This window comes from the organism of the source record quoted next, unplaced genomic scaffold, assembly GCF_019419815.1.
Source record: "Pyrus x bretschneideri cultivar Hongxiangsu unplaced genomic scaffold, Pyrus_bretschneideri_v1 Contig21, whole genome shotgun sequence".
Taxonomy (NCBI): domain Eukaryota; kingdom Viridiplantae; phylum Streptophyta; class Magnoliopsida; order Rosales; family Rosaceae; genus Pyrus; species Pyrus x bretschneideri.
The window spans coordinates 2,549,685-2,561,856 of record NW_025999513.1 but is presented as its reverse complement, the minus strand read 5'-3'; the positions used below and the strand labels follow the sequence as shown (position 1 = coordinate 2,561,856).

Genomic DNA, 12,172 nt, shown 5'->3' with positions numbered 1-12,172 from the left:
ATTGTGGAGGCTTAAAGATTTGGTTTTGGTTCAATTTTTGGTGCAGATCAGGTGATTCAGTTCTTCAAATTCATGCATATGTCTATAATATTGTTGAGACGATTTACTGTGTTCTGGGTAGTGCAATTTATGTGATGCTTTCGATTTCTGCAAAATCAGGGGTTTTTGTGATAGTTGTGATCTTGAGATTTTCATATGCTGAAGTGTAGTCTGGTGATATGATGTATATTCATCCCAAGAAAGTGTCATTCCTTCTTGGTTAAGTAAGTGTAAATTCTGCGAAGTGCACAGGAGTATCAATCTCTTGTTATATCAAATTTGTTTTACTGTCAAAGAAAATGTAAGTCTTTCTTGGTAGAAATCGATATAATTTTTTGTTAAGTTTCATGTCAGTGAAGTGAAAAGGAATGTCATTCTCCTTGGTTGTTTTGGATTCTTGGAGTGTAATTCTCCTTGATAGATTTGGTTTCTTGGGAGTGTCATTCTCCTTAGTTGATTTGGTGCCAGTCTCTGTAAAGCTTCAGTTAGTTCACGATATTTTTTTTTGTTTTGCTCCGACTCCTCTGTAGATGACAAAGACTTCAACAGATTAGGATTAGAAACTGTATTAGGCAAAGCATTTTCAACAGCAACATAAATTTCAGCAAGCCTCATGGGTTGATCAATTGAGCTCTTTGAAATTCCTGGTGAAGAGTAATTGATTATTCCACAGAATGTTCCACATCCTTTGAAATTACAGAATGATGGTGTATTGGTGGAGTAATTGCATTCCTGGATGAGAGTAATTGACTATGGTATTTGTGGATTCGCGTAATGATTTTCTTTTGCCAGCACCTCAGATGAAGCATCTAGTGGAAATGAGGGTCAAACTGCAGACTTCGGCCAGGAAAGCATGTTTAGTGAAGCATTATTTCCCGCTCATTAATGTCAACAACTCCAGACTATCATACACTGCTCCAAACAGCATAAGACAGGGGTTTGGGGTTTTATGCAGTGTTTAGCTTCATAACAATAATTGCAGATGTATTTACCAAAGGATTGCACAATCCAATGTTCTTGAAACATTGCAGACATCTTGGTCTAGCAGTTCCAGATCAGTTTCAGCGCTCTAGCTACTTCAAACTTCACTTGGTCCCAAGTTCAGTTTGAGGGGGGAGTAATAACATAAATGTTAGTATTGTTAGAAGGGTATTATTGTAATTGGGATATATGGCTATATAAGGGATTGTATAGCTAGTATTTCATTAAGTTCATTTGTATACATTTTCTTATTCAATCAATACAATCTCTTTGGTTTTCTCTCTATCATTTTCCTCTTCCTTGTACCAACTTTATCTTTTGCAATTTAGTTAATAACAGTTAAACACATTTCTCCGAAATTAAATTAAGAAAAGATTCGACATTAACATGCCACAACAATTACACTGTTTCATGAAGTAATCTTACTATCACAGCCAAATTGACACAAAACATGTAATAGTCCTTTCGAAAACAAAATTCAACCCATTAATAATATACTCATTTAACACTCTATATACAGATTACAGAGTTTAAATAATTTTCGAAAAACAACAAACCCAACAAACAAATATAAAAATAAAAGTAACTACGTTCCCAATAGTATAATCCATCAGAAAAATACAAACTTGCACATGTTTAGGGACCATGAGAAAGAAGAAGGGTAGCTCCAGTAAAATGAAAGCAAAGACCACAAAAGTAAGGAAAATGAAGATGCAAAAAATGCAGAAAACCACCAAATACACATGCAATTTGGTTTTTCCAGAACATAAGGCATACTTTTCCACAATTGTACAAATTTGGATTAAATCGAAGGCCACCAGAGTGGTAGTAGACATTCTGTATAACGGAGTTCCCGGTTAGGCCAAAGATGTAAACAAATATAAATCAATTCTAGGCGTTCAAAATTATCACATACTGGTGGTACATCGGGATAGCCAATGGGGAAGCAAACATCCAAGAAGAAGAGACCATGGTAAGGAGTACCCTCCGCCCCAACAATTACACCTCTCACACAATCCCTTCTTGTCTCATAAGCTCTAACAAATATTGTATCCGTGGATGTCAATGAAAAGGGGGTAAGCACATCTAAGTTTCTATAGTACAAACACCAATCCAACAACTATATTCCATATATTCTCAACTCCAATTTTCAGTACAAAACCAAATTTATGAAATTTCCAAAGTAAATCCATTAGCAACTCAGAGACTTTCAAATTCGAGGACCAAATCTAATGAAATTTTAGTTAAATGACCAAAGCCACACCAAAAGAAAAGAGATTTTAGAAATATTTTAAATCCAACACAACTAATATGGTCTAACGAAAAATATGAAAGTTTAAGGCCTAGGTGAAATGTTCAGTAAACTGCAAGGCGCCTCGGCCAAGGCCATAATTGAACAGTCATGTCATACAACTCAAAATTACTTTAATACATTTGGATAGAAAGGAAAATTAAATTTATTAAATTTCAATATAAAGAAAATTACTTAATGCAAGAACAACATTTGTGCCTCAATGGCGTCAGAAAGAAACAACCAAGTTTATATGCTGCAATTCGGATAACATAATTATAGGTTCATAACAGTCCAAATAAACTTCACCAAACCAACATGGCATGACATGAAAAATGAGTCGATTACATAAGTTTTATTCTACCTTGTGACAAAGAGTTTATGCTAGTATGCCCTCTTATGTTTAAGGAGCAATTGAACGAAAATAGTTCATGAACGTCACACTTCTTCTAGAAGCGCAATGCATCAAATGGATTTGATTTCACAGCAGTAACAACCAAAAAATCAGATAACGTAATGGAAGAAAAACAAAGATTAATAACCATACACCTATCCATTTTCTTTTGTGAACAAAATTTGTCATTTGCACCTAATTTAAGGTCATGCTTGTTTAGATATATAATCATAGCAAATAGAAAGACTCAATCCATTGCTAACACCAGCAACCATAATTTCCTACTAAAAACAACTTAGCTCAATAGATTTCTTAGAAATTAGGATGCCTAAGACAGTGAATTAATCTCTTGAAAATCAAATCATAGCTACAAAGCAATTCGCTTCAAGTGATCAACATATCAAACTCAGTCCAAGTTCACCAGCCGCATTCAAATATATACTCGAAATAATTCATTAGTACAATATAAACTTATATTTTGACCAAGAAAAAAGACAGTTCATAGATATATTTCACTATACAAATCATGAAATTGAATGCAATAACACTTCTTAGAATAGGGGATCCTTCAATGTTATGAAACATCCACACTGATTTTAAAACTACAAATGTAAGCACCGAACTCTGTAAAGGAATCATCTTTGATACAACATTTGCATATCTGCATTCCCTCATCCCCTTCACATATATACTAAACCATTTTTGTGCACTACAAATTCGAGAAAGAATCAAGTCGGCCTCTGCCATGCAAATGGTTTGTTCCACTTCTTTTCTCCGGTTCCCAAAGCTATAGATACGACCGTAATAAAACATACATGGCCCTCACACAGTTCAGCCCCCTAGCAATCTAACAAAGGGAGATTTATGTCAAAAGAGAAAAAGAAAAAGAGCTTTGAAAGCGAGTTGTTTGGTGTGGTTTTCGTTTTCTCTTCTTCTCTTACGGACTAAGCATACATGTTAGAATTCCTCTATCCTACATCGGCTAGAAGGTTTGAGAACAAGCCCTTTAAATAGAATTACCCCACTCTAACTATCACCGAGACCTTTTGTATTAACACCCCACACCTGATGGATTAAGTAGGTGGCCAAATGGGGACAGTATCAGTATTGTTGGAGTAGGTCCATGACCCATCTACCTGAAATTTAAGATGGTATCAGAGCAGGAGATGGGCCCGTACATCCAAGTGAATGGGTGGGTCCCCTTTGGCCCCTCGTTAATGGGTAAGCCCCAACATGACTCCACGTAGGCCAAGAGATGTCACGTGTAGGTCTATGACATGTCTACCTGAAATTTAATAAGGTATCAAAGCCAGGAGACAGGCCCATACATCCACGTAAACGGGTGGGTCCCCTTTGGCCCCGCACGAATGGGTGAGCCCTGACATAGCTCCACGTAAACCAAGAGATGCCACGTGCCACTGGCCCAACGCGAACGGGTGAGCCCCGGCTTGGCTCCACGTGGTTTGCCGATGTGTGGAACTTCACATGTGACCCATAAAATGGGGTCTCACGTGCAAGGGAGTGTTAGAATTCCTCTGTCCCACATCGCCTAGAAGGCTTGAGAACAAGCCCTTTAAATAGAATTACTCCACTCTAACTATCACCGAGACTTTTTGGATTAAAATCCCACACTTGACGGATTGAGCAAGTGGCCAAGTGGGGACAGTATTGGTGTTGTTGGACAGAGACTTGAACCATCTTTCGTGAGTCAGCATCGCTTTCCTTTGCCCTTTTTCACTTTCTAATCTCTGTAGATCCTAACTTTTATTTGGAAACATATAAAAACTACAAAACCACAACTCGCTTATACTGGATCAACGTTTTTCTTTGAAATCTATATTTTAGACTTAGTATCGAGAAACAAAAGTCTTATATGCAAAAGATAACTCATTCATCACAAAGTAACAATACATTTACGGTAACTGTTTAAGTCAGAACATATTGATCATCATGAATTGCAGCATTAGTATTCTAATTAGAAACTTGTAGCCATAAAATTTAACTTTAGACTACCACGTTTGATCGCATTAAACAATCCAATTATCGATAATTACCTTAGTAGAAGCTTGAATTTCTCTGGCAGTCACATCCAAAGCAAGTGCCACCTTAAACCCTCCGATTTTCGCTAATCAGATTTAAACTCAAAACCAAATCATTAACAGCTTCGTTATACTAAAAGTAAATCATTAGCAGCAGCATTATTAACTGATTAACTAAACTAAATCATTAACAGCAACACTATTAACTGATTAATTAACTGACCTTAAAAAAAAAAAAAGGAGGGTTTAATTAACAAATAACAGTAACAAAAATTACAAATTTACCAATGACGTAATCTATGGTGGTGAGATCCCCACTCTTCCCTTTCCCTCTCTCCGTCGCAACTGGTGCAAGTAGAGGGGAAGGAGGCAGAGAAAAGTAGGAATTTGTAGCATTCAGCATCCGAAAAAAAAAAAAAAGCAAGTTTTAATGAAAATCCCGTAGTACTATTCACTTTAACGAAAAACCACATTTTTACACTAAAAAGTCAATCCTGGTACTATTCAATTTACCTTTTATTTTATCCTTATCATTAAAACTCAAAGTTTTTAAACCCTTTTCATTAGTTTTCCTAAATAAAAAATGAAATCCAAAAACGTTATAAAAAGGAAAACAAATTAAAAGGCTTCACAGATAATATTTCTGTACATAATCCTACGGAAACTGACATTTCACATGTAACAACACCCGCCCTCTTGATCCAGTGTTGCTTGCCCAATTTTTACGTTAGGTCTTTACCATTTTTTTTTTTTTTGGTTGATATTTTGAGCAAAAGACGAATGTCTCACGTACGGGGCCACAACTCGTTTCAAGCTTTCAGCTAGGGGACACCATGTAGCAATAGCAAACACAATTGAACTAGCGGATGGATCTTTATGCTTCATTTTCGTCGGGAAGAAAAATGTTACATGATTACTCTCACTCTCTCACAGTCACTTGTATAATTGCATTGTTTTATAGCTAGGACAGCTTTGTGCTGGTCTTTTCCATACATGCAGCTGGGTGCAATGGTATATGCGTTTTGGGCCTCATTAATTCTCAAGTACGCTTATGTTTTCTTCATATTCTTGTTATCTATACTTCTATATTATTAAGCGATTCCTCATTGTCAACTTTTCTCTTTTTTTTTTCTATTTTGTCCTCACTTTTGATACACATTATTGACAAAATGAGGGCAAGATAGTAATTTTGTACCTTTTGACAAAATGACAATCATATCCCTATTTTTCCTATTTTTACCCTTTTTTTTTTTTAAGAAAATGACAAGCATATACTTATTTTTCTAATTTTACCATCACTTTTGATACACAATATTTACATAAGGAGGACAAAACAGTAATTATGAAATATTAAAAAAAATATGCACTTATTAATAGAAATTGTTCACACACATAACGTATGTACTCTCTGCTAGAGTCATTCACCTTATTCTTGATAAGAAGGAAAAAAAATATCTTATTCAAGAAGACCTCATTTTATTTTCATCTTAGGCCTCCGTACATTTGATCGGCTCTGAATATAATTAAGGCGGCCTCATTTTCTCCATTGTTCGCAAAATCTACTGGTCTAATAGAAGGAACTTTCTTTTATCTTCCATTGTTTGAAAATTTTTCACAGGTGTCCGAAATACAAGTCATATGATATATTATTTTGTATGTTATAATTGATAAGGACAAACAACATGGTTATCTCCCTAGAAAACAAATTCATATTTTATAATTTAAGTGGCATAGGTAAAGTAGGTGTAGCCGAAATTGAAGATAAGATGACAGAAAATCGGTTAAGGTGGTTTAGACATGTGAAACGAAGATGCACCCGATTACGAGATAGAGGCTCAGGGTCAAAGAGGTGGAGGAATACTTGGAAAGAGATTCTAAAAAAAACTTGGAGTACTTGGAATCTTTCTATACCGACTAAATATTAAGGGATGTGATATCCACACATCCCTTTTTACTTCTCACACACCCTTCTAATTTTTGGCCTTCGGATCGGATGGATTGAAGAAGATCAACATATAGAAATTAACAAATGGTGTGTGAGAAGTAAAAAAAGGTGTGTGAGAAGTAAAAAAAAATGTGTAGATAGCACACCCCAATATTAATTGGCATGGATGGTCAAAATAACTTGTCTACAATACTAAACTCGTCACAATTACTCAAATTATCCACGACCTACTTTGACAATCTTATCAAAGATAAGGCAATTAGACTAACATCACACCAGTACTTTGTACATGTCCATGTGCCGTCTCTTTGAGAGTTTGGTCAATATCACACTCACACCAGCAGTAGTCTTTGGATGACCATTTGTTGTTGTCATGCGGATCAATAATTTTTATGTTAGTCACACAAAAATAACAATATTATTGACGATTCTTTGATACAAACGCGTCTTGAAAGATGATGATTGCCGATGCCCTTGCTCCTTTGGGTCAATCTTGTTAGTCCCTTGCTGCTTGGGTTTCGGACTTTGGTGGTTTTGTATTTACATTTTTTCTTACCAACCAAATATAATAGCAGGACTTTTTAAGGCACTATTAATTGTCAAGAAGTCATATTAAAACTCATAGGAAACATGTGAAATCTCATTCCTAGATTTTACTGTTATAATCTACGTATTTGTATTATTGAGATTTTATACTATTTTTGGAGAATTTATATTAATTTATTTTAATTTAGATTTTAATTACACTAGTTACGAAGTTTGAAGTTTGGAAATTAATTATTTAAAATTTGTGGACCTTTTGAGGTCACAAGTAACGTTTTCAAATTGATCTCGAAACCACGAACGGATAGGCGAAAACCGTTTGCGAATTCGGGTTTGAACGGTATAGTTACGGATATTTGAAGTCATTTTATTAAATTTTACTAGCATATGGGCACACACAAAGTGCGTGAGAAATTTTTTTATTTTTGTTTTTGAAATAAAAGGAGAAAGGAAGAGAGTGATAGAGAATATGAGAGTCGGAAATTTTATTTTTTTTATTTTTTTTATAATTAGAGATATATTAGGATAATATATAGGTGAGGTTTTGAAAAAAAAAAACAGCAAAATTTGGTTGTATGAAATTACATTTATGCCCCATATTTCTTAATCATGTTCTTTTTTAATTAGAATGTTAAACTGGTAATTTCATAGGTTTTGATTGACAGTAAATGTTTTATTAATTAGTATAGATATTATAATAATTTAATTAAACTCCCACCTTGTGGGAAAGATGGCCAATCAGACCTTTTTTTTTTTTTTTTTTTGTTTTTTGGAACCAATAAAAAATTAAAGGAGGAGGAGGGGGCGGGGAAGGAAGGGACCAATCAGGAAAGGGAGAGAAATGACCTCCCTTCCCGTCGACCCATCCACATGCAGCGACCCAGTTTCGAACCAGAGTGTTTTCCGGCGGTTCTCAGCCGTTTTTCAGGCGATTTTCACCCATCCATCACCTGCAACCTCTTCCACGACCTTCCATCTACCATCATCGTCCAAGATCGAAGGGTTTTTGGTCCAAAATTCGTGAAGGAGGACACCGGGTTCGCGGGAGGGTTCGATGGCTATCCCGCCGTTCCGGCGAGTTTCACCACCCACCACCACCCTTAATCTAATTCCCTTGGACCTAGGAACAAAGCCCAAACAACTTTAGGGGCGGCGGAGCCCAAGTGACGGCGGATTGAAGCCACCCATTTCTAGGGTTTCTGGTGGGTTTGGATGAAATTGGAAATCTGTCCGTTGGATCGGCATCAAACTTTAATACATAATAGTACATAATATTTGAGGACAATAGGAACTTACGGATCAGGAATCCTACGTACGGATCTTCCCGAATTGGATTTCTAAATTTGTAAAATCAAACGTTGGCCGTCACTTGAATTTGCGATGGGCGGAGATCCAACTGTTAGATCATAAAGAAATTTTAGTATGTTGTTCTAGAATAATTATGTGGACTTTGGGAAGTTACGGATTAGAAAGCTAATAGGTGGATCTTCCTGTTTAGATTTCTAGGGTTGTGGACCCTACTCTCGACCTTAATTGACGGTTGGCTTTTAATCAACTAGTCCGAGTTCTTCTAGCGTGTTGTTGATCTTAGAATGTTGTTGAGACTCCATGGAGCTTATTAGGCTCAGCATGATGACGTGCCTTCCTCGATTTACGTATTGATGACATTACATTGTGATATGCTTGTTTATTTTATGTGATTTGACTTATGTATTGAACTTGTTGTGGAATGTGGTTGATTTGTATGTTTAGCCTAATGTGATGGAATATGAGTGACTAATATATATGGTATAGTTATTACCCTGTTTCCATATTTAGTATCCTTTGTAGATATGACTTGGTTTTATAAATGTGTTTTCTATTGAAAATGTGATTTGACTTGTGTATTGGAAATGTTTGTGACATGTGATTTGAAATGCATATTGAATTGCTTGTGAAATGTGAGAGCTAGTAGTGGACCGTTAACCCATTGTGATGAGGATTTGTTGCTTTGATATTGTTTCACTTCTCGCTTTGTTGACCCGTTCTCAATTTAGTACTAATGCCATGTTTCATTTCGTTGAGCCTTTGTAAATTGAGCACTTGGTTCATGTTTTGTTCCTTCGAGCCATTGATATGTCCCTTGGCCTTCCACTCAGTTCCATTGAGTGATGGTACGGAATCCCTTCTACTCCACGATTCTGTTGAGTGATGATCCGGAATCGTATCTACTTGAATTTCGTTGAATGATGGTCCGGAATCGTATCATGGTTTGGATTTTGTTGAGAGGTCCGAAATCCCCATTGGCGTCTTGATTCCGTTGAGTGGTCTAGAATCCCTTTTGGTGTCTTGGTTCCGTTAAGTGGTCTGGAACCCGATGTTGATGGATTTCGTTGAGTGGTCCAAAATCGCAGCGTTTGACTTATTGGTTCCTTTGATTTGATATCAACTTTAGAGATGTAAGTTTCGACTGAACTGTATCGCTTTAACCCTGCATGTTGGTATATGATGTGTTATTAATTGATGTGATTATGGAATAATGTTGGTTGTAATTGTTGTCATTATGATTAGACCATTGTGGCTAGAGGAAAACAATGTGATTTTTTTTTTTTTGGAGATGTTGCATACTATGAATTGCGGTATTATGTGAAACATAGTGATTTATATGAAAGATGAATTGGAAAGCATATGTGTGGGAATAGCATACATGCTTGCATGACAAGATGATACTTGTGTTTAGCTTATGGTTGATGTGTAGTGTAGTACCCTATGTTTTCTACTAGAAGTATTTTACCAAAAGAGTAGAGTTTGACGAATGACAAACTACGAATGGCTTAACGAACTACGAATAGTTTGATCCTTATTTAGAGTTTTGACGACATCCCGAATTTCTTATAAAAACTGGTAAACCCTAATTACATGTGGAAACTTTTCCAAGGAATAATTAAAGCTACAAAACACCCGTACGAATTAGGACCTAATCAAACAAGAGTCCCTCCCTTCACATACTCAGTGAAGGCCAAAGCAACCAAACCTAACATGGCCAACCTTCCGTTCCAGAGCTCGGCATCAGACGTCATGAGCCCATTTGATTTGGACTCCACGCTGACTCCTTTGAATAGAGGAATCGCAGATGCCACTGAGAGCAAAATACTAGTTCCAAGGAATAACGAAACTCCACCGTCGGAGATCTGAGAAAACACATCCTGGCCCTTGGATAGCTCCACTGCCAAAGCTGAAACAAACCCTACCATTGCAAGTCTGCCGTTGATTCTCTCCGGGGCTGGCCCACTGAATGCAAACACATCTGAGAACTTAGTGCTGGCCTTCTTTGGACGAGGAGGAAAAGGAGTAGGTGTAGGAGGCGGTGGTGGGATTTTGGATGCCTCTGGTATTGAAGAAGATGGTCGCTCCTCCTGACCATTCTGCAAATGAAAGAAGATTAATCAAATTAAGTACATGGTTAACTAGGATATTTTGTACAATATATATGATTATGATGTTAATCAAATGACCAAACTAGACATGCAAAGACGTAGTTACCTCGGCCGTGGAGCGGACAACCATGCGACGGAACCTATTAGCAGGAACAAGGTGGCTAACTCTCACTGATCTGCTCTTTCCAGCTCCATAAACTACCGAGCTAGCTAGAAGCGATTGCATGGAAGGTGATGCTGCCATTGTATGTGATGCTATTGCAGTAATCCCAAATTAAAGATAAACAAAGAGGAGATAGGAAACTTTGACGGCTTAGTTTGAAGTGGTTGATCTTTAGTTCTTGTGTATTAATCTTGAATGCCTTGAGTGGCGTTTTATAGTGCAATGCAATGGCCCGAGTAGGGGAAGCTCATGAACGGTGGATATATGGGGCCACGTCACTCCATTTGCCTTTACCCCTAATAACTGGCCACGTGATTTTGCTCATGAACGGTGGATATATGGGGCCACGTCACTCCATTTGCCTTTACCACTAATAACTGGCCACGTGATTTTGTTGTCCACACATGGTGGAGAGAGAGACGTGGCGTCTGCAGACACCACTATGTAGCAGTCAGACATTTCTGAGGTCACATTTGTTCGAGGTTTTCACTTCTTTTTTTTTTTCATCTTATTTTTGGCATGCATTTTCTTTGATCTTTTGAGCAATGGGCCAATGTAGAGCATCCCCAAGATAAGTTATAAAACTACCAAATTTTAGTTTTTAAAAGTTAAATGTAAATTTTTTTTCATGAGACTATAATATTATATTTAGATGAGAAAAATAAATTTGAAATTTAGATAAAAGTCAGAATTTATAAATTGAAATGCATCAATTTCCTTGTTTGGATTCAAACGCATAGAAATTTAGAATTTCCGTGTGAAAAAAAAAAACTTGGAATTTGGAACCTTCGTATCCCAAGTTTAAATTCCATGTGAATTGGTGTCATTTTCCAATTTTTATGATTGAGAGTTTAAAAATAACAAATTCCGTATTCAATTTTATTGTTCTTTTAAGTTAACCAAATAAGAAAATTCACAAATTTTAGAAAATAAAATCTCGTCATTTCAATTTTCGTCATTTTAAAATTTCTTAATAATCTTAAATTTCTTCATCCAAATTAAATTTCTTCATCCAAACGTAGTGTAAAAGATTATAAGACTATTTCCAACTCTTAGGTTAAAACCTAAAATTTTTAACCAAAAACAGCTTTTCTGCCCCAATAAATTTTTAGCCTGCGATTATTAAAGCATGAATTTAAGCTTTTTTTTTTTTCAAAGTAACCTTAAAAAAAAATATTATGTAGACTATCCTAATTTAATTTTTGAATATTTTAACCTAAAAATATTTAGATTCTGATAAATATTGAAAAATCATTAAACCAACCTCTAATATGATCTTTTAACATCTTGGAGAAATTGGAAATGGAAAGAAATGGTTTTGAAAGATGGTAGAAGGAAAAATTGGAAGAATTGTAGGGAAA

General features: G+C 36.0%; 1 protein-coding gene across 1 annotated transcript; it reads right to left on the bottom strand.

Annotated features, from left to right (window-relative positions):
• Nucleotides 1–10,083: 10,083 nt before the first annotated feature.
• On the bottom strand, nt 10,084–11,005 carry LOC103961140 (early light-induced protein 1, chloroplastic-like). The gene is made up of 2 exons (XM_009373664.3): nt 10,755–11,005; nt 10,084–10,636 (listed from the first exon to the last, which is right to left on the bottom strand). Exons 1-2 carry the CDS (start codon nt 10,890–10,892, stop codon nt 10,193–10,195), a joined length of 582 nt encoding a protein of 193 aa, XP_009371939.1. The 5' UTR covers nt 10,893–11,005; the 3' UTR covers nt 10,084–10,192.
• Between the last annotated feature and the right edge of the window lie 1,167 nt (nt 11,006–12,172).

What these genes read in the sequence shown, in the direction of transcription:
- LOC103961140 (XM_009373664.3), bottom strand. Translation starts at nt 10,892, where the DNA reads ATGGCAGCATCACCTTCCATGCAATCGCTTCTAGCTAGCTCGGTAGTT. An exon ending in TTGTCCGCTCCACGGCCGAG is followed by an intron (nt 10,637 to 10,754) that starts GTAACTACGTCT and finishes TTTCATTTGCAG; the next exon opens with AATGGTCAGGAGGAGCGACC.